Source organism: Coloeus monedula, assembly GCF_965178545.1.
Source record: "Coloeus monedula genome assembly, chromosome: 15".
NCBI lineage: Eukaryota > Metazoa > Chordata > Aves > Passeriformes > Corvidae > Coloeus > Coloeus monedula.
The window spans coordinates 15,394,574-15,417,270 of NC_138795.1; the positions used below are offsets into that span (position 1 = coordinate 15,394,574).

The 22,697-nt window shown below is 40.2% G+C and overlaps 1 protein-coding gene across 4 annotated transcripts; it reads left to right on the forward strand.

The window, feature by feature from the left end:
- The first annotated feature begins 587 nt into the window (after positions 1-587).
- SPDL1 (spindle apparatus coiled-coil protein 1) lies at positions 588-21,261 on the forward strand. 4 transcript variants are annotated; one of them, XM_082291186.1, is made up of 14 exons: positions 588-624; positions 1,046-1,134; positions 2,265-2,312; positions 4,020-4,218; positions 6,245-6,421; positions 6,728-6,922; positions 7,229-7,378; positions 8,004-8,102; positions 8,937-9,047; positions 11,519-11,659; positions 13,159-13,268; positions 13,837-14,024; positions 15,245-15,590; positions 20,462-21,261. In XM_082291186.1, exons 4-14 carry the CDS (start codon positions 4,060-4,062, stop codon positions 20,604-20,606), a joined length of 1,821 nt encoding a protein of 606 aa, XP_082147312.1. In that variant the 5' UTR covers positions 588-624; positions 1,046-1,134; positions 2,265-2,312; positions 4,020-4,059; the 3' UTR covers positions 20,607-21,261. The 4 variants fall into 4 exon arrangements, with proteins under 4 accessions (XP_082147312.1, XP_082147310.1, XP_082147313.1 ...); XM_082291184.1 differs by having other exon boundaries at positions 4,037-4,218; XM_082291187.1 differs by lacking the exon at positions 4,020-4,218.
- The last annotated feature ends 1,436 nt before the right edge of the window (positions 21,262-22,697 follow it).

Genomic DNA, 22,697 nt, shown 5'->3' on the forward strand with positions numbered 1-22,697 from the left:
AGCCCCTTGCAGTGGGATTTCCTTGCGGAGGGAAGCGGGCAGTGGGATAGAGCAGACACTGGGGCAGATGGAGCAGCCCCTTGCAGTGCTCCACTGCCAACCCCAAACCTCTCCTGTGCGACACTGCACGGAGGAGGAGCTGGCGGATCAGCACGAGAAAGGAGAGCTGGAACAGCAAACAGCGGTTTGACTGCTCATGAATAGACAAATTACGGAATTTCTAGCCAATGAATGCTGATGCCTTTGCTAAAATGTGTAAGTAGTGTGAAGTTTTGCTGATCGCTGAGCCAGCCTTTCGCAGCTCCCTACCACCCAGCTCCCTACTTTCCGCAAACTGGAATAAAACACAGAAATCGCTCTCCTCGGTGTGCGAATTGGCGGCCGCGGTCGGGACAACACTGTGGCATTTAATACCAACGAACGAGTCGGCCACGAGCCTGCGGCAGCAGTGACACAGGGCGACCGTGAGCGCTCCGGCAGCAACGGGCACGAACCGCCCTCAAGGGCCGCCCTCACGGGGCCCGCCCTGCGCCGGAGGCGGGGCGGCAGAGGGCGGGGCGGGTCTCGCGAGACTTGGGCGGTGCCGGGGAGCCGAGTTTGAACGGCGGGAGCCGCGGACGGCCGGTGCGGGGAGAGAGCGGTGGGCGGGCGAGCGGGAGGGAGAGAGCGGCGGGCGGGCGAGCGAGCGAGCGGGAGGGAGAGAGCGGCGGGCGAGCGGGAGGGAGAGAGCGGCGGCGAGCGGCGTTTGCTCTCTGTGGAGCTGCCTCCACTGCTGTGGCGCTGCCGGTGCCGGCTCCTGTTCCCTGTAGTGGGTGGGGCCTCTTACCCGCCATGGTCCCCGGTGGAGCGGGGCGAGCCCGTCCCCGCCGCCCTCGGGGCCCGTTTGGGCTGTAGCGGGTGTGTGGGGGTTAGGCCCGGTCACCGGCCCGGTCTGCAGCGGGTCGGGCTCGGAAGGAGGGGACAGAGATGGCATGGCAGCTCCTGCTCGGGTTCTGTGGTGGCTGAACGATGAAGCTGTAGTGTGATATTTGTATGTTCTCTGTAGTACTGACCAACCCTGTTTGTGGAAAGTGATCAGCTCCGGAAATCTTTCAGTCTGAGAGTGCAACGTGGTAGGCGAAGATACGGACTCGTGTAAGTAATTGGCTGGAATTGTCGGCGGGAATACCTGGGCTAAGGGAGAGAAACTACCCTGGTAATTGTGTTCCTGATCAGAAAACTGCCCAGGTGCTTCTGACAGGATCAGAACACAGACAGCTGTTACGTGTGGCCCTGGGGAATAGAAGTTTAACCAGAACTGTGTTAGAGTGGGAGAAGAAAGTTTGCCTGCCAGGAGAGTGCCTTTTATCTCCTACCCCATTACTTTTATTAAGGATTACTTGAGTAGTTGAATAGTAAATGTCTGCAGCTCTCAACATAGAATCTGTCATAAAATATTTGAAGATATTTAGCTAAAAGTGAGTAACTCTTGTGATTTGGTAGAATCAATGAAGACTGATTTCTGTTATTTCCCCCTCCTGCCTACTCACCTTGCTGTCTATTCAGTTGATCTTAAAACATTATTTTCAGAGCAATTTATTTAGCCCCATGTATAATATTAAATTGCTTGCAATTATTTCAGTGTACAGCATCATAAACAAAACTACCTGGACTTGTTTGATTCATCCAGAGTTGACAATGAAAAATTGAAGTTGGCTGTGTTCCAAAAGGCATAATTGCTGTTTTCCCTAATAGTCGGGAGGAATGTGGGAATAGGAAAATTTTTGAAAATTATTTCTCCTTTCCTCCATATTTCAACTATAAAATTAAGAGAGATGATGACCCCATGAGATCTTTTTTCATATTGTCTAGTAAACCCTTTATTAAGAGCTCAAAGTTCTTATATGTGAAACTGGAAGAGAAATGCAAAAGAGATTGAAGAAGTAGGGGAGAGTTGGACAAAATCCCAAAAAATCCCCCTTAAAAATTGCCAGAAGATGACCCTGGCTGTAGCCTGTTTGCCTGCTCTGGAGGCCAGTTGCAGAGTATCCATCCTTTGGCAGCATTGCCTGATCTGACTGTTTCTAAACTGTCTGACAGTAGCCTAACTGAGATTTGAATAAGATTTGCATTTATGTGGGGATTTAGCTTGTGATCTGCATGTTCATGACACAGCCAGCAGGGTTAAGCCTGTTCTGAAAAGGGACTGCTCTGAAGGACTGTGCTGTGATGGCAGCTTCGACTCATCCAGACTAGATGACTGTTGCTTTTTTTTTCTTTTAAAGGTGGAGTGCAAGAATAAGGTCAAGAAATACTTCAATGGGCTTCTGAAGGTGAGTTAAACATGGTATTCATTTAATTTAATAAACTAGGAGCTGGCAAATGGCTATGTTGCCTCTATACCGTTGTCTGATCAGAAAATAAAGCTATCTTTAAAATTCTGTTTATGTAGGTGAGCAATGATTCATTCATCCTCTTTACTAATGGAAGTGCGTGCCAGAAGTTGTTGCCTATGTGCTTATATTGCTACACCTTACAGTAAACAATTATTAAATTGTACATGGTGTCTCTGTCCTTGCACTAGTATAATATTGATGATTCTTAATTACTGGTGTGCAGAATTCCTGTGTTTCACTGGCCTATTTTAGTATAGATGCAAAGCTAGTATTTCAGGCACTGCAGTGGTTAGAGGTGAAAACTGAAGTTTCAAAGCCTGGCTGGATAAAGTCTCTTTGGATGTGTTGAACCTGGATAGCAACAAGTGAGGAGAAAATGCAAAAAGCAGAATGTGATAATTTCTGTCTTGTGCCTTGGAAAGGAATTGGCACAGTATTGGCACGATGTACTTTTGCATGTTAATCAAATCCTTTTCTATTAGCAGAAGCTGAGTAACTCCACTAGTAGTCATTAATGTTGGATAAAAGATAGTAAAAAAATGTGAAAGGTGGGTATTACAACATTCATAAGAATGATGTATGTGCCAGTAAGAAATGGCAACAAATGAATTGCTTCTGTGAGAACAAAAAGCAGGAGTTAGGTCTTCAATACAGAATTACTTTAATTCTGAAATTATATAAAAGTTATGAACCCTGGCTTTAAAAAATCAACAGTATTTTTTTGGTGTGTTTGTGGCTTACTGTTATTTCCTACTTTCTGAGAAAACTCTTGGCGTATGTTGTTCAGAAGCCTGAGTTGCTTAGCATTTTGTATCTTAATAGGATTTTTTTGCAGTGGTCTGATTTAGTAGATTTGGGAACAAGCAGTCATGCAAGCTTATGGTGTTAATTTGAGCTGATTTTTTTTTTTTTTTTTTTTTTTTTTTAATATTTGGTTTGTTGGATTTACTTTGACTAACCTTTTTTGCAAAATTCACCTGTTACAAAAGGATGAATATTTTGAAATGTGACAAGGGGATGATTGTTTACAAATAGGTGGCCTGCAGCAACTGAATTTTGAAAGACTCCATTAACCACTTTAATAAATGCCAAGCTCTGTGTTAAACTCCATATATTTTTACAGAGCTTCTATTTTTGACTCTTCACTTCAACTACTGTTTATCTGTTTCTCTATCCCACATAATGTGATTAGGAGTACACTGTCCTGCTAATGCAGCTGCCTACGCCAATCTTAAGTGTTATTTGTGTACACAAGAAATGCTGTACTTGGTGGGGCTTGGTTTATAATAGAAAGAAGATAGTGTCAGCCATGTGCATAGCAGTGTTTTCCTAAGGTTATTTAATTGTTGTCTCTTGTACTTGGCAGCAGAGCTCTGTCCTAGATTAACTCTGGTTGTGGAGTACAAAGAAACCAGACTGGGCACACAGGAGTGCTTTTGCTGCATGTTAGACATAACTAAGAATAAGGCAGTAACCAAGTTTATGAAGAAACAGCTGTTATTTTACTGTTCACAGGTCTGTTTGTGAGCTTTTTTTTGTGTCTTGTATTAATGCAAAAATAGATCACTCTATCCTGGTTAAGAAAGGAAATCCAGTAACTTCTTTCACATAACTACTGTAATTTACTGCAGTATATTTTTTCAGTAATTTTGTGTTTGCAGTGTTGAATAAAAAAGGAAGGAAAATGGAGACAGAGACCATTTTAAGTCTTAAACAGCAACTGAAGGAAGCAGAGAATGAGCGAAGAAAGGCAGCGCAATATGGTTTGCATTTACTGGAGTCCCAAAGTGAGGTTCAAAATCAGCTGGATCAAATACGCCGTGAATTGACTGAGAAAACTGAGGTGATGATGCCTTTTCTTCTCAAAGTTCAAAACTAGAACTTTGTTTTATTTCAGTTATTTTCTGAAAGGCACAGGTGTTTTAAATGCCTTTTAGCACCTAGATTAATTTTAATAAACCTCTAAGTAGTTGTAGAGAGGGCTTTTTTCTTGGCTTGAGCATAAGTGTGTCTAACTGGCACAGGGTTTCATAGCTAATTATGCATCAGGTGTTCAGTATCATGTAGGACTAATTGCTTTTAATGTAAAATGAATGCTAAATGCTAAAGTAAATTTGCTTCAGAGCATGTGTTTTGCCTCTGTTTAGCAAATTGTTCGTGTATGCTCTCCCAGTCAGCTTTATATCACTTAAAAGCTGTGAGAAGAATGCTAGAAGCAAGACTGTAAAATTGATTTCTTCTCTAGTGAAGTTTTCAAATTTTCCTAATACCCAGCGGTTCTGAACTTATTAGCATATTTCTTCACAGCTCAGACAAAGGAGTAGTATAGTGCTGAATTACAGAGGTATTATTTAGTCAACCAGTTTTCTTCTTAGTAGTTGTTTGAGAAAATTTCAGTTGGGAAAATCTCTTCCACTTTTCATAAAGGCTTTCATTTTCATGTTTGTATTCAGGCAGCCCATGTTTCAGATAAATTATTTATCTTCATTTAGTCTGTTTCTGGTTGTGCATCCATCCCTTCTCCTGGGATAGTGCTAAAACATTGGTTCTGCAGCAGCTGGAGGGTTGCAGCACCCTGCTATTCTTAATGGACAGAATTTTTTATTCTGATCAGTTCACCATTAGTAAGCTTTGTGTGAGAGGCAGCTGAAGGCACAAGTGATAAGGAAGCCAGGGCAGGATCATCCTTTCCTGCTGAGCAGCAGAGAGGGCAGTTACTTGAGCTGTCAAGCTGCTCCCTCAGACTGTGATCCTGTGAGAGAGGCTGGAGCCAACTTCTGAGCCTGTCTGGTAACTTGGATTCCAGGGGTGGAGGGGAGGAATTGTGTGCCTTCATACAGTAGAATAGCATCTCGTGGGAGCTGTGCTTACCCAACAGATTCTTTAGAGCTTTTGAATCTCTCAGGCTCTCCTCTTTGCAGTCTGAGAGCCAAAGCAGTTACTGTGAACAAAAGTGTGAGTTCTACCAGCAGGCACAAAAGCCTTTCAGAAAGCTCTGTGTGCTCTTCTGTACAGTGTGCAGGCAAGCTGTTGCTAGGATTTTGTTGTCCTTGGCTCTAGCCAAGCAGGGCACTCCCAAACGTCCTGTGTGCAGTCTTCATCTTGGTGTTAAAGCTCCTGCCCTGGGTATTTGAGAGCTAAGCCTGTCCTTGATAGGCTGTGTCTAGGCCACAGAGGTCACTTGGATACCTGACAGCTTTTAGTTTTTTATTTAATTCTGGTTTGTGTCTCAAGACTTATGTTATTTTGAAAAGGAAAAAAAATCTGCGCATTTAGATTAATTTGGTTTCCCTATTACTTTTTCCTTTCAAGACTTTTTCTTTTCCTTAATTGCTGCTGGCTGAATGGAAGAGTAAAATGAACCTGCCCTTGGTAATTAGGAAGCATAGATGGAAGCTGTTTAAAAAATGATTCTTCAGTCTGGAAGGGTTGGTGGGATTTATTATAACAGCCAATTTAGCTGTCTTAAAAAAACTATTGAACTCAGCTGTTCTGCTTGATGGGCTGTAGTAATTTTTAATGTAATTGGGTTCTGTAGTGGTAGAAAGGACATATAAACTCTGGCTAAATTTGTGACACTTGCAGAAAAGATGCCCACACCCTTCATGTTGAGTGTAAAGAAATACAGAGTTTCCATGAAGAAAAGAATATTGCATAATCAAATTATAATCATAACATTTATAAATCATAACATTTTAGAGCAGTTATTCTTTTTTTTAAAAAAACTCATGGGTATTACAACTCTCTAATTAGCACTCCCAACAAAAGACTAGATGAGCTACAAGCATCTTGGTTCTGTGCTTTTTCATAAATGCTTAGGGAACAATGTACAATTACATCTAGATTTATTAGTGTGTTATTTCTTCCAGAAATTTGAGCAAGAGAAGTACACTCTTCAGAGAGAAATTGAACTCAAGAATCGAATGTTGGAAAGCTTGAATTTTGAGTGTGATTCCCTTAAACAACAGCAAAATGTGCAACTGGATAAACAGAAAGAACAGCTTGACAGAGCCTATGGACAAGAAATCAGTGACCTTAAAAACAAGGTTTGGTGACTAATATATAGCTGAAAGGTTATTAATACCCTTTTAGATACTATATGTAGAACTCATAATTGCACTCCTAAGTACCAAAATAAATAATAAGTAGTTACAATGTGTAGTAGCTTGTTTGGCTGGTTTTTAAAAAACATCTGTGTAGTTACGTATGAATTATGTTAAATTTCAATGCTTGTTTTTAAAAGCTACTTTTGTGTTTCCAAGACATTTTCTGTAATTGGAGCAGTCAGAAGTATTGTGCTTTTCAAGAATTTACCATGAAATGATACTACTTAGTTGTCAACTGTTTTTAAGTTGGAGAACCTGAAAGCAGAACTTGATGAAACCCGACTCTCAGAGAAACAACTGAGACACAAAGTGGACCATCAGAAAGAAATACTTGCTGCCAAATCAGAAGAACTGCACATGATGTCTGAGCGTGTACATGAGACCATGTCTTCAGAAATGCTCAACCTTCAGATAGAGCTCACTGAACTCCAGAGTGAGAAGGTGTGTGCGTAGCACTGAATCATTTGCAGTGTAGCCTAGTTGAAAATGAAATTCTGCTGTTTTGCTCATTTCATTTTTAGGTGTGTTGTCTGTAGTGCCATGTTAGGATTGACTTTTGTTCGGACAATGTGCACAGCAAAATACAGCAGCCTTAATAGCTAAGCTTTAATACCATTTCCTCTTCAAGATAACACATTGTATTAAAACTAACTACTTCTAGTAAATGTGTTTGGTTTACTTGGGCCTGCTTGTCTTCCAATTGTTTTAAATAACTTTTGATTTCATACTTGTTTTTTGTTTGTTTAGGCCAATGATGAAGAAAAGCTGAATGAGCTGCAGTGCAGTAAAGAGCAGTTAGAGCTTGTGAACAGTAACTTACGTAACCAGCTGGAGCGGCTGCAGGGGGAAAAAGAAGAGAGGGAAAAAGAAGTTATTTTTTACTGTAATGCTTTAGAGGTATTCTCCTAATTTTATTTGACAGTGGTAGATAATCCCCAAACTGCACAAGTTGTGTTGCCAGCTTTTTGGTGAAGTAGGAGTTTTGAGGAGTTGTGAGAGGGAGGGGAAAAGAGAAGGACAATGGTTGGTCATGTTTGGTGTTGCCTGGTAGTAAAAGCTCTCTATTGGCACTGTTTTGTGTGAGTGGTGAAAGGAGAGCCTTTGCATGGCACTGTTCTGCCTCTTAGGGACCTTCTCAAAGATCACTGGAGGAATTCTTATTTTTATTTCCAGTTTCTACTGAATACCTTGGAGAATCTTGTACTGGGGAGTAGAGCATGCACAGACTAGTGCAAGGAGAGCGATCTGAATATCATAAATCCGGTTGACAAACATCAAAGCTTACTCCTAAAGGCTTTTACTTGTGGTCTTGTCCTGAAGAACAAGTTGAATATTAAGTGTTTTAGTGAAATTAAATGAATTTGTCTCCTAGTTACTAGAACTGTCTGTACAGTTAAATAGTTCTGAACAATATAATCGCTGCTAAAGTGTAGGAAATTAGAAAGAGTTAAAGCTGTCTGATTATCATGTATGCAGTACATCAGATGCTTAAATGACCAATATCCTCTTTGCTTTAATCTAGAAAGCTCAGGAGGCTAATCAGGAGCTTCGGGTTCAGCTGGATCATGCAGTGCAACAATCTTTGGACCCTACAAGCAAAGGCAATTCTCTCTTTGCTGAGGTACAACTATGCCACAGATGCCTGAGAATGTCCACAGGCCAGAAGTATTTTCAGTTTTCTTTCTTATGTTGTATTGAAAATGTGAGAGTATCTGTACCTGATCTGGCCAGCATGTATCTCTAGTCCTCAAATATGACTTCAGTGTTGATCTGACATGTGGAAAACCATTTCATGCTCTCTCTGAAGGAGTTAGTAAACTTAATGGAATTACTTTAAGTTTTCTGGCTATCAAGTCAAAAGTTGTGACCGAGGGTTCATGATGGTTCTGTCTATAGCTCTTGACTCTAAGTAGTTTTGTTCAGCTGATAAATCCTTCTTTAATATAGAAGACACTATGTGATATTAACAGATGCTGATAAAAACTGTCTTAAAAAATTCCTGAAGATATCTGGATGTTTGAGCTTTTGGGAGGGTTTTGGAATTAGCTTTTCAGTAAGAATTCAGCTGCTGTTAAATGCATAGGGAGCATTATGTTTCATGACAGCATCCAGGGGACGGGTGAAGTTGGGAAACAATTCATATTTTTTTAAATGTTTGTTCTGTTGCCAGTGGGCAAAACTACTGTACAGCAACACTGAAGCATGAAATGTTACTTTATTTTGATATCAAAAGAAAAACCTGTTGCATTTCACTGATTAGGCTTCAGTAGTACTGTCTACTCACTTCAATCACGGGGGAATGACAATAGCCTGCATTTTCAAGTACTGTTGCTGGAAAAGCACTATTTGCAGACTGAACACCAATTGCCAAGCAACATGTCCTTATCAAACTCATCTTCCAAGTGACAGCAAGTGTTGTAATTTCACAGTAGTAATTGTTCACAATGTTCTGTAGGTGGAGGACCGTAGGGCAGAAATGGAACGACAGCTGATCAGTGTGAAAGTAAAATATCAGTCCCTACAAAAACAGCATGCATTCAGTAGAGAACAATTGCAAAGAATGAAGGTATGGTGATTCCTGTAATACTCCAGGGTGTTCGTTGGGTCTGATAAGGCATTGTGCTAATGGTCAGGCCAGGGGATTTGTTATCTTTAAAAGATGATACAGTAGTCTGGGGGGAGGGAAATGGGAGAAAAAACAAGTGAGATGATGATGTGCTCTTTGACTCCTATGGTACAACAGTGTCCACATTACAGTGAAGGCACCATGTTTGCTTACTTTGGCTGTAGTTGTTTAATGGATAAAAGTAAAACACAATTCCTGTCAGTCAAACTAGCATTCAGTTTGTCTTGATAATTGTTTTTCCTTGTCTAAGTCTTGTACTTCATGAATCAAGTATTTGTGCATTAACTGTGGTTGTCAGGAACAAGCATAAAGAAAAGGACAGGCTTTTACCCTCATCACACTCTAGATTTTTGGGTTTTTTCCACTTTTGTGTTCCTTTCTTATCTTTGTCCATTTTTTTTTTTTTCTTGCTTTGCACTGTTTTTGCTGTAAGCCATAACTTTCATCATAACTCTTTAACTTAAACTCCACTGCTATAGGATGGGAGCCTGTTGGTTAATATTGTTGAGGACTAGTTAGCAGAAGCTGATTTATAAGATAATGTAAAGGGGATGCTGCAGAGCTGGTAACTGTTTTCATCTTGGTCTCATGATTTTTCCAACACTAAAGCGGATCCTTTAGTTTTGATCAACTACTTGGTGATGCAGTTTGAGGAGAGTGCTTAAACATCAGGGGTGATGATCATGAGTTGCACTGAAGGTTTGTGTTACCTAGATTTTGTGGAGTAGGTTGAAAATAGCTCAAACTACAGTCTTAAAGGAGAAGAAAAAAACCCTACTGATACAGCAAAGATTTGAGTGAGGGCAGTCATTGGGTAGGATCAGTTCCTTTGCAAATTACCCCTGTAATATGGGGTAAGTCAGTCATACTGATTGAATGGTATAACAAACACACCCAATACTAAAAGTGCCAAAAAATGGAGGCAAATTGGTATCCCTGTACTAGTAGTTAATGCTTTTATTTGGAATTTGTTTGTACTTGTTTATATTCATAAAACTTTTTCAAATGTCAGTAATGGAGATAGGTAGTTTGTTAGGACAGCTGTTTTGCTTAAGCTGCTGTTAGAATCCCTGTTAGCATCCTCTCTGTGTTGTGCTGCACTGGGATGCTGCCACTTAAAGCTCAGCCTGTGCTCAGCTGATCTCTCAGTTCGAAGCTGCTTCCCACAGGAGAGGTAACTGCTGGTGCAGCTTTAGTTGAAGAATCTCTCTTGTGTAGTATTTGCTGGTAAATCCTGAGGATCTGGCTCCTGAACAGAATGTACATAACACTCCTGGGAGAACTTTATCACCTCTAGTGTAGTTTTCCCAATCCAGAACATCCTTCCCAGTTTAAGTTCCTGTTCTCTGTTATGTAGATCAGCTGCAATTTGCAATTCTGACAGCAGGAGGGCTTTTAAGGGAAAAGGTTGGGTGTCTGTGCTTGGGAACTGTAAGGATAGTTTTAGTCAGCCACTGAGGTGGAGTTTACGATTTTGCCTCTCTTATATCCTGTAGAAGCTATGAGGAGATAATTGAATCTTTCATTAGCTCTAACTTGTGCACAGAATCATCAGTCCCCTTTACCTGACCTAGGAGATTCCACACGTAGATGCTTTTCTCGCATTCTCTCTGTCTGTAATTTAATTTTGTCACGTGATCATTTTCCTGTGATTTCTCCCAGTGTCCCATTGTTACCTTATCCATACTGACCAGACTGATAAAAATACCTCAGATTTGTGAAGTCTTTCATTTATTGTATTTCCTTTTGTTTAAATGTCTAATGTATCACCTGCAACTGAATGTATTAAGACCCTTGTACTTCAATATTACGTTAACACCAACACAAATATTGCTCTAAATGTAAGATTTTTACAGCTTCTCCTTTGTAATGACAGAGGGTGTTCTTTTGCTTGAAAGGATATATTCCATTGGAGAAGCAGAAAAAGCTGAAATTCTTGGGTTAATATTGTAGAAGGCAAACATGGTGGTGTTACACCTGAAAATCAGAACTGAAAAAAAAATGGGGGGTTAAACTTGTGGGTTCTCCTGAGTGACTTGTCAAGATGCATTTTAGCTCAGACAAATAAGCCTGGACTGTGAGTGGATTCTGGCTGACTTGGTGTTGATGGTGTGAATGGGGAATGCTGTGTGTGACCTTGGCAGTGTGTTTGTGTTCCTTAGCCAATGCAGAGATATGGGTGTGACACCTCAGGACCGCACTGTTCAGTGAGGTTTCAGCTGTCCTCATGCTGTCTATGCTGATAATTGCTAAGATTATGTGGTGAGGACTGAGTTCAAGCATCCAGTGCACTTCTGTATTCAGGTTTAGAATTAAAAGGCTTGAGTACCCAAACAGTTTTGTGTAGAAGGCTGGGATTTTTAGTCACTAATCCCAGTATTTGTTGTAAGTAGTTTTTTCCTTTTTTCCAGCTGCAAATGGCTACACTGCTACAGCTGAAAGGCTCCCAGGCAGAATTTGATCAGCTGGAACGCTTGCAGTCGATGTTAGAGCAAAAGAATGGTGAAATAGAAGATCTTCTTACTAAAGTGAGGCAGCTAGAAAAATTTAAGGTATGTGGTTTTTAATTAAGTAGAAATTTGTAATTGGAAGCTAACACATGAGAACAAGAATTATGAAAACCAGTATCTGAAGTCCATGCTCTGGTTTGAGAAGGGATCCAAAAGCTGACTCATATCTTTATTTGAGCCAAGTTGTATTTTACAGCTGGAGAACATTGGACTCCTCAAGCGCAGAGAAGCAGAAAATTATACACCACCTAACACCTGTGTTGAAGAAGCAATTTTTGTGGGTTCTTGTGTGAAGCACCTTCATATCTTCTATAGTTACTTATAGCATTTAAGTTCAGTTACTTGGTCAAAGCTCGCAGAGCTGGGACATCCAATTTTTCTCTTGGAAGGTGTAGCCATTTGGCACTTCAACTGTGTGTACTTAGACTTTAGCCTTTTTTAGTGTCTCAGCTCTATTGAATTTCCTCAATACTTATTTTCTTGATGTGTCTTTGCAGATGAAGCATGCTCTTCTCTAGCAAAACTGAATTGTTTAATCATCCTTGTAAAGCAGTTTTTTCAGTCCTCTTATGCAACTTGAAAACATCTTGTCAATATTTTGAAAAGTGAGAAATACATGAGGATTCCTATATACACCAGTGTAATGCTACTGATGTTTGTGTGTTTCCAGAGTGAAAAACTGTATTGATTCTTGTGTGTTTCTGGAGTCATTTGACCCTTTCTTATCACAGCTTTGGAGTGTAAACTGAAGTGTTTTAGCTTGTGCAGTAGGATTATGCTTTCCAGGGTAGCTTCCTGTATTCTGTATTTAACCCAAGTGGTGTGAACCACACTTAACCCATTTTAGCAATAATTGAGGAAGCCTGATTGTTTTACCAGTTTTGTCATGTTTATGCTTGGTCTGTACTTATTTCTGTTTCTAGGCTGTAAATAAGTAGTGTTGGGAAATTGAATGGTTGATTCCAATAACCATCAAAAGTATCTGTAGTCAGTGACTACTGAGGGAGGTCTCTGAGACAGGATTAAATCTGAGCACTGCTTGTTCAGAAAAAAATCACCAAACAAAAACCCCAGTGTCACATGTTGCTGCATTTATAACATCTTTACTACAAACCAACTTCCTCATCTGAAATATGGAATTGATTTTGAGATTTTGGCTGTTGGTTAGCATGGCTTGTATTCCTCTGGGGTCCAGCTGCTGAAGCCTAGAATTAAATGCTGAAAAAAATTCCCTATGGGTTAACTAAATACCCTGTGTTTTCAAGTAAAAAGCAAGAAAGCTGTTCTGCAGTGCTGCTTGCAAACCTTCTGGAGCTAACTTACTTTTTTCATTTTTTCAGTGAATGAGAGAGAGCTGTCAGTACTATTTGACATTTGTAGCAAATGAGAAAGTTCTCGGCACAGCTGAGCTTTATCTTCTGTGTTTAAATCCCTCTGTGATGAGGCTTCTCCATCAAAATGCATGAAAAATGTCTCCTAAGAACTAAGCTAATGTGCTTCTGAAAGGTCACTGCTTGACAACCTGACTCTTTCTTTATCAGAGTTTATATGAGAATATGGAAGAGTCCAGACCTGCAAATGGCGCAAAAGGAAGCGATTCTGAAAATGGTTACTATGCAGATTTACTGCAAATTAAACTTGACAACTCAAAGTAAGTACTTAGAGCCTGAGGCCTAGAAGTTGGTTGTAGCAGGGTTATTTTCTAGGTACTTGTTTTTATCCTCCCTTTTTTGTTACTGTTTGTATGCACTGACTGCATGTGCAGAAGTGTTTTGTCCTTGATGCGTTTTCTAATGCTGTGGAGCCAACCTGACTGCATTATAGGACTGAGAGCGGTTTTTTTGTAGTTTCATTTAAGTTTTAAAAGATAGCAGCAGAAATATTGTTTATGATTATTGCTTTCTGCCAGAAATCTTGTTAATACTCCTAGATACAGGGCAGTTGAGACCTTGAATCAATTAAAAGTTAATCTCTAAGGAAACTGTGTGAAGATTCTTAATCTTTAGCCTGTATATGTTCATTTCTGTTTTAAAGAGTGAGACAATAACACTTGAAATGTTTTACAGTACAAAAAAGCTTGATTTTTCCTGCTAATTTATAAATACAAAGTTGAGGTGAAGTTGAGTGCTTAGTTGTCTTTACACCTATTGGTTTACTAAAAGAAAAAAACCCAAAATAATCCAAGTCTGACTGATTTTATAATTTTCCTCCCACCCCAGCAAGGAAACTGAAACACTGAAAAATGAACTATCCCTGCAGAGAATGAAAGCTCTGTATGAGAGCCAAAGGGTCCTGGAATTTGAAAGGAAGCTCTTCACAAATGAGAGGCATTTGCAAGCTTGTCAGAGTGAGAACATGAACTTGCGGGTTATGCTGGATGAGCTAAAAATGAAATATGAACCTGAAGGTAAATACTTCTTTTCTACCTGGGAAAATAAAAAGTTCTGATTTTCTCAGCCTTCAGAAATGGACTGACATTAAGCAGGAAGACATTGGTTTAGTTCCAGAGTTTAATGCTTAAATAGCTGCCCTTCTGCAATAACCTAGTCCAAAACCTGCTGAGCTGAAGTAGAAAAGCTCTACCTTGCTCCAGACCTCACTTGAATATGTGAACACTGGCGTGAAAAGACTAAAGAAGGCAGTTTTACCACTAAGAATGAGTGTGTTCAGAGGCTGTAGAGACCATAGGTAGATACCCATACTCAAGTGGGTGGGAACAAATCTCAGGTGTTTCCCATAAAAGCAGTGGCGTCTTTATGGTCCTGAGAAGCCTCAGCTCTCTGGGTGTAGGCAGCTGATAGGAGCTTTGTAATGAGGTGCAAAGCATTTAGAGGAAATCTGTTTAGTAGCTCAAGTTAATATGGGTTAAGTTTTGAGACAGAGGCCCACTCACCTAACAGCTGATAGCTAGTATGTGCAAAGCAAGGGAGCTGTAGGCTGTGGAGGAAGATTTCTATTTAAACTGAGAGAGAGAGCAGGTTTAGATGAGTTATTAGGATGAAACTTCCCTGGGAGGGTGGGGAGGCCCTGGCACAGGTTGCCCAGAGAAGCTGTGGCTGCTCCATCCCTGGAAGTGTCCAAGGCCAGGCGGGGCAGGGCTTGGAGCAACCTGGGCTAGTGGAAGGTGTCCCTGCCCATGGCAGGGGGCTTGGAACAAGATGTGCTTTAAGGTTCCTTCCAGCCCAAACCATTCTGGGATTCTGTGAATGGGGAACCGGATAGGTAAGTTGATTTTTTTTGTTTGTTTGTTTGGTTGGTTTTTTTTTGTTTTTTTTTTTTTTTTTTTGTTTTCTTTCCACGCCCAAAGGATTTAACTTCAAAATGTTATTTGTGGAAGCTTACCTCAGCAGCCTGCAGTTTAGGGCATTTAATTTAAAAGCTTGGTGAAAAGACAGAGTGGATGAGGAGAAGGATGTTGTCTCTTTTTCAAGATAACTTCTGTTGGGATTATTAGGTTATGTGAAGATACGTTCTTTAAGGGATATAAATTGTCTGTTAAGAATTAGTCCAAGCTCTTTAGTCATGTGAAATGTTCTTACTTTTATTATGAACAAGTTGGGGGAGAAGTCATCTCCAGCTTCTCTTTTGTACAAAAAGTATATTCCTTTATTCCTTTTTTTTCCTTAGAATTACTTAAAGGTCCTAAAATTAAAAAGAAGAGGGAAAAAATTCCAGTGAATGCTACCTGTGAGTACTTTGACAGCAGAAATACTCCAGTGAAAGAAACTGCTCTCACTCAATTGCCAAATAGGGAAGGGAAAAAGGTGACTACTGAGAACTTGGAGCAAAGTGATGCTTCTCCAAAAAAACAGCCTTTCCAAGCATCCCCACTACATACAGCTCTCCAGGCAATACGAAACATTGTTGAACCTGAAAGAGAAAGAAAAAGAGTTAAAATTCAGGATGAGAATCACATTGCCTTTACTTCGAATAGCAGAAGTGGAAACAATTCCTTGGCTCCAGCTGCCCCCAGGTCAGTGTCAGCTTCTGTCTCTGCTCAAGGCAATCAGCACAGACCTGCATCTCTTTTCTTTCGCTGCATGAACTGTGCTCTCCACTTCTTTATCTATTTCCTCAGTGTTGCATGCAGTGTCATTCCTCAGCTCCGGCTGCCCACGCTGAACCTCTCACTACCTTTTAGAAGGACTAAAATGCTGACTAATAAAAAAAGACTCTTGAAGCAGTCTGTGAAATAACTTTCCCATTGCTTGAAGACGTTTAAGGTGTGCAGGTAGCATGACAGCTCACTTGGTTTGCTCCAGCATCAGAAACTTTGTGTTCTTGGTCCCTTGAAAACTGCCACACACCTGTGTTACAGCTCAAGGTAATAAAGGCAACTGGAATCGTGCTCCAGTTTTGTACCTAATTTCAGACCCCAGCAACTTCCAGATTTAGCTAAAAGCCTAAAAATTATTTAAGTAATTCTTAACCTGAATTGTGTTAACTTTCATTGTACAAGATAATGGAGAATTAATTAGCTATCTGTGTTGTCAGACAAATGAAATGCATGATCTGGGTGCATGATAGGTGGAAACACAGCTGCTAAATTAAGATGAAGTTTTTCCCCTGAACTGAGAATTGATTTTTGCTAGGTGGTAAAGTAACTGAGAACAGTCATTATCTCCAGCTTTTTTTATCCTGATAAAAAGAACACTGACTTTAATTTTCTACTTTTTCAACTAATGCTTTTTGTATTCTGTTCATAATCTTTGTAAACATGTATTCAAGTGTTTGGGGGTAGAAAAAAGTCTAGGCTAGTCTAGGTGTTTTGAGCTTGCAACTTGCTAATATCTCCTAGAAGAAATAGCCAAAGTTAATGGCAGTCAGGAGTAATTGGATTGATGCTGTGACTCTTAGATCAGTTACTCAAGGTTGCATGGACATATTAACAGACTTAAAGGATCCAAACACTGCAGTCTTCTTAAACTGTGGAGAGAATATGGCACAAACAGCAGTTTTAGCAGCTGTGTTAAAATGTGCAGGGACTGTTAGTGAGGAGGGGAGATCAGGAAGGTCAGATGTGGGTGAAAGTGGAGAGGAAAGATTGGAATAATTTAGTGATGGTATTGTGTTTTGATAACGTCCTCTACACGTAAAGGAACAGGCAGAATGGAACCTGTTATGAAAAGTTTAACTTACTTCCTCATAATGCTTTTGGAAAAGGAGATATGATGTCGGCTAACAGGAAGCTGTTGGAAATAGTTTATGTGAACTGAAGAGGGAAACCTACTGCAGAAGGGGTGAGGAGTGGAAATTATTTATGGAGCTGATGCTGGAAAGCAGAGAGAGTAGAAAAAGTGGAAGAGGAAGATGAAACCACAGTTCAGAGGGAGGTTTCTAATCTTGTACCCATTGCTGTTGTTTCAAATAAGGAACAAAACATAAAAAATACTTGGAAAATAAAAACCACCAACACAATTAAGTTGCCACAAAACTCCATATAAGCTGCTAAGCTTTTTTTCAGTGATGGTAAGAGCCTGTAAAAGGCAAATCCAGGCAGAAAGCTGTTTGTTTCTGATTGTGTTAATGAACTACTTAAAACCCCAAGTTGTGATGTTAACATTGAGGATTTACTTACCCCTGATCTTCTATCATGTGTTATGAAATAGGAAGTCATGTTAAAGTCTGAATATTTGAGAAGTTAGATTTCTAAACACTGAAAGAATCTCTGGACTCTTCTGTGATGGATATGGCTGAACTCTAGGCACAAAAAATATTGGCAAATTGGTCAGGAGTGTGGATCTGAAAATGGAGAGTTGGTGGGAGGAAAAAATAATGGTGGATAATTGTCAGTGTTTCACCTTGTGTTAACTAAAATGTGATGTTCCAGCTGAAAAGGCTGTTGTGGTCCCTGGGGGTTGGTTTTGTGCCTGGAATAGTTTTTGTTCCATAATTAATGGAGCTCTGATATTGGCCCATGAACTGTGGGAGAAAAGAGCCACCATAGCTGTGAAAGGGCTGCAAACTTCATTTCTAGAAAGTGGTGTTTGGAATCTGTCATCTCAGTTCAGGAGGTGATGAGGAAGTGGTCAGAAGTGATCTGTGTGCACTTGTGGAGGTGACAAACTCCCTTGTGTGAAGAGACTTTCCTGCTGAGGTGATTTAACCAGGTACAGCTGGATAATCTCAGCCAACACCTGTGTGTGAGGGCATTTCTGTGTCCTTCCAGAGCTCTGCAGCCAACATTGGAGTAGCTCAATTAGGTGCTGGTACTGATTAGATTATGATATGAGAGTGTTGAGACTACAGATTTAAATATTCAAGTGGTGAATATATTTAGTAATTGTCAGTGGCTACCGAAATTCTGGCAATGCAAAGGTTGTGTGCACTGATATCTTTTGTCTGGCCAACTAACTGGTCAATAAAAAGATACATTTCTCTATCGAAATGCTTTTCTTCCCTTCTGAAACTGAAATAGTAAATTTTAGCCCTTGCTGCACAATTTATTTTGCATTTAGATTTGTGGTTGTTTGCTTAAGTTTGATTAAAGAGCTTGAGTGCCTAAGAGCTTATTTGCTACCTTAAATTATTTAGTTGGATTGCATTTACCAAATCTACTTCACTTGGGCTTTGTCCAATTGCCTCCAGCTATTTGGCTCAGCAGAAGATAACTAATAATAGTCTTTGGGGTTTTAGGCATGACTCTCAGCCTAAAGTAAAGCTCCACCTGATGAGACAAGTTCATCTTCTTTAAACAGGTAGAAGAAGCCCCAGTTATATCTCAGTTTTGGAGTCTATACCATCAAAGCTTGATAGAATCATGTCATAGTTTCACAAGCATTTGCTTAAAGTGGAAGTGTTTAACCATTGTCTTTCTGATCCATTTCTTGTGCGTGTGTGTGTGATGAACAGGACAGTGCTCTAAGGGATGCACTCTGAGGGCTGTGGGGGTGAACCTCAGCCTCCTGCCAGCTACACATCAGCTGCTCCTCCCTCTCTTCCATAGGACAAATGAGAGCATTGGATTGAAAAAGCTTGTGGGTAGAGGTAAAGATGACAGAGTTCAGTTGGTTGTGGGCAAACCAGACTTGGGTTTAACTCCTTGCCAGTTAGACAGTGGGGCAGTGAGAAAGAAAGAAGGAAAAGTGCCCCAACCCTTCTTCCCAGGCTCAGCTTCCTTCCCTCAGTCCTGGCTTCTATAGCCTCACCAAGAGGCACAGGGTGAATTTGATTGCCAGAGTTCTTACATTATCTGCTAACAGAACTATTTAATACTGTAAATGGGCAATATTTTGTATAAATCCAATTGTGCTGCTTTGGGACATAATTTAAGTGAATGTGGGTTTTATTTGGTCTTCTGGTTTAAGTTCTTTCTGCTTGTTTATAGGGAGTCTTTGTTGGCAGTTTTGGCCACTAGAGTAGTGTTTCTGGTGGCCTTGGACAGAGGTTGTTTAAGGCAGAAAAGTAGGAGGGACGAATGAAGGGGATCTGCCATAGGAGCCAGGTTTGTGGACAGAAGCTCTCCATCCCTAACTGCAGCTGCTGGGGGAGTGCAAGCCACATGATGGCTACTGAGAACACCCTTTTTTCTTCCCTGAACGATTCCTTCATGCTGTAACCGCATGGGAAAGGTGACCATGGACAGAAGGTGCACATCCATCAGAGTTACAGGTGTGGATTTAATGCAAAGCACACGGTGGAGCAAACCCTGCTCTCGAGGAGGTGCACAGCAGAGCCTGGTTTTCTTTAGCCTGTTGAGACAGTGCTTATAGGGAGTAACATGCACATGGCCTGCAATGTACAATAGTTTGATGGCAGTTTGAAGCTGTAGCTAAATTGCCCCAGACTTTTTTGTTACAGCTCCTTTCGTAGTCCTCATGTTCAGCTGCACCTCTCTTTTTTGTATTGCAAAAAAGTCTCTAACAACTGAGTAGCAGCTATTTGTGTTTGGAAAAGCATCACTGTAAGCAGCTGTCCATGGTGTGGGTTGCTCACTGAGGGCTCCTGAGACCACTAAAAATCCACAAGGTCACCAGAGAATTGCTTTAATGCGTGTGCTGATAAATGAGTGTAGAGTTTGTGTTGCTATATAAAGTGATGTTTAACTTGGAACTTAATTTTCCATAATTTCTTTCTTTGTGAAAATAATCATGTGTAGCAGTCAATGGGCCGTGGGTGATTTGGCTGGGTAAAATATCACTGTTCATCAATTGTTCTAATGGCATGTTTGAATGTTCATTAAGCTAAAAACAAGATTTAAGCATATGAGCACAGTCTGATGTTTTGATTTCAGAATTACCTTTTTAACAGCAATGAGACAGTTTTATCCCCATTTACATTCATAGCAGAATTAAAACCTGTCAGTGGAAAAATGATGTAATTCAGAGCCTGAAAATGAATCTTCCCCCAAGTTAAGATATTCAAGCACTGAGCTAAAGGCAGCAGTAGTGTAGAGCTAGGTTGAAACGAGTATATTGTGTTAAAGGTGGTCTTTTTTGGTGGTCTAGAAGTAAGAAGCTTGATTTCATCCTCTTTGTATGATGTTGCTCAGACTTTTCACTTGGAGTTGTGCTTTTGGGGGACTGGATCTCCTTTCTGTGCATGACACAGTCACTGGTGTTTTTGGAGGCTGATCTCAGCCAGTTAACATATTCAGTAACCTTCCTTACCAAACACTTCAGCCGGTGAGGTGTGTGGGGGAGCCTTTAAGTGATGAAATGTCACTAGGACTGATACAAAAATGCTTTCGTTTAGTCTCATTTTCTTCTTAAACCCTGCTTGCTCTGTCTTTGTATATGGATGGTCTTGTATGCCAGTTGGCTCGTTGATTTTGCCTAAAAGTCTTATTTTAGTCCTGGTTTATATTAACTAAATATGTATTTAGAATGGTTGCTTTGCCTATAGGTTAACAGCTGAATCCGGATTTGAAACTACAGAAGAAAAGAAAGAAAACAAAATCTCAACAGAGAAGAAAACGCAGAAGAAAAAACATTCAACATTGTATGTATCTTCCAAGGCAAGTCCTGAAACACAATGTGCTCAGCAATAAAACACTTCTGCAAGGAATCTGGACAGTTTGGAGTCCTGCTTCAGCAGGAGCTGCTGAGTGAACTTGTGGCCACATCAGTGTGCAGGTTGCTAACTTAAATACTGATCTGCCTGGTGTTTTGAAGGGTATGATTGCCATGCAGAGCTGCACTTTTGATCACTTCCCAGAGGGTACCTGTTGTGTTCCCTGGCACTTGACCTGAGGTGTGGCCTGTTCTTAACTCTTGGCAAAGTCTCTAAACACGTTAATTGCTCTTTGTTTGAAGCACGGGGCTGTTGTAGAGAGGAAGTTCTGGCTAACAGAGGTTTTGTTATATGGCAAGACAGACTAGACAGGGTTGGTGGAGAACTCAACTAAGTGATGTGCTCCTAAATTTCTTCCAGTTCCCAGATTCAGCATTCTTAGTATTTTTCCTCCTAATGTGTAACTTTTCAACTTTCAGGCTGACACAATTGCAAAAGTCCATGTAAATCACTTTGTGTGTTTTGTTAGTCAGTGTTTGAAACTCTACAGATTCCTGTATTTGTACTATTAATTAAAATAAAGGTTTATTTCTTCCTTTACAAAATGTAGCATGTTTGTATTTGAGAAGAAACATGTATCCATTTTTTAAATGAAGGTGATGTCTTTAGTAGAACTTTTTGTTAAAAAAAAAAAGTACCTCTCAATAAACGATAAGAAAGTGTAATGCAGGTGCTGTGTGTCATGTTTTTAGGAGATAATTCTGTAACTTTCTGAAGTTCATGCAGAATAATTCTGGGGACAGCTTTTAAGCTAGTTCCATTAATTTTTGGAACATTTCTTTGGAAGTTAGATCACTTCATTTGAGTTGTGCAACCACAGTTTAAGCTCCCTCTGGTGAATGGATTAGCCTGTTTCTAAGTAAAAGACCCAGTAGTTAAGATGAAAGTTCTTTAAGACTTCTTTTAAATCCAGCATGGAAAAAAAGTATGTCGGGGAGCAGTCTTGCAACCCACTGGTTTGCTTACAGTTCTGCCAGGTCTGAAGTGATGCCTGGGATTTTGTTAACCATAAGTGTGCTTGTGGGTGGCTTTAGCTCATAAGTCACTTACCTCAACAAAACCTGACTTCTGGTCACAGCAGAAGTGACTAGAGAGGTGGGAAAGTCACCTTAAATGGCCATGTCTTCTCCTTTTCCAGAGCAGCTCCATCTCATTATCAGACCATTTCTGCACAGCTCAGTTCAGACACAGCCCAGTGCCTGCTACTCCTGGTGAACAAAATAATCAGAAATCTGTGTGTCATAGAAACAAATTGTCACTTCACTGATGTAGGAGATTTGCTATGTAGCTGTGTTTTTCAGTCTGTTATTAATGAAGTTACACAAACTGAGAATATCTTCTTGTTAACTTCTACTAAGGTATTTTATTACTGGCAGCAGATGTATAACCATGAAATAGTTCTTGCTCTTCTTGACTTTGACATGAACTTAAATGGTGTGATGCTACAAAATACTAGAAAAAAATCCTTTTTTATGCAGTTGATGAAAGCTACGTTTGTTTACTGTCACTACTCTGAGACACAAATAGCATAAAACAGCTGAAATACTTGATTGTTCTACTTAGAGGAAAACTTTTGGTAAATTGACACTGGAGAATGTACTTTAAATGGCAGTACTGAGCTGTAGAATGTCTACTAAGACAGTTAATTATATGTTATGTTAATCGTGTGTTGATTTATGTTATAGTTGACTATATGTTGAGCTACTGGGCATATGACATTTCTAAATTTTTTTTCTAGATTGAAATAACTTTTTAATTTATGCTACAAACAAAACTGGGATGTCATCTCAACAAATGAATGAAACTGATTAGGGTTATCTAATTACCCCCAGGATCTGCTTTACAACCTCTGCTTCTGCAGTTCGCTTGGAGTGTGCAGCCTTTACCATCTTATGCAATATATTCGTGTTCACACCTCCTCTTGCAGGAGTGCAGGTGGGGGAACCTGTCTGGGATTCAGGCTTTGGGTTTGCCATAACACACTGAAGGTGCTGTGCAGGAGAGTACTTGCTGTATTTTCTTAGTTGGTTCTGTTTTGTCTCATCAGTTGCTTTTCTGCAATTGCACT

What these genes read in the sequence shown, in the direction of transcription:
- SPDL1 (XM_082291186.1), top strand. Translation starts at nt 4,060, where the DNA reads ATGGAGACAGAGACCATTTTAAGTCTTAAACAGCAACTGAAGGAAGCA. An exon ending in TTTACTGTAATGCTTTAGAG is followed by an intron (nt 7,379 to 8,003) that starts GTATTCTCCTAA and finishes GCTTTAATCTAG; the next exon opens with AAAGCTCAGGAGGCTAATCA. An exon ending in TTGGCTCCAGCTGCCCCCAG is followed by an intron (nt 15,591 to 20,461) that starts GTCAGTGTCAGC and finishes CTTTGCCTATAG; the next exon opens with GTTAACAGCTGAATCCGGAT.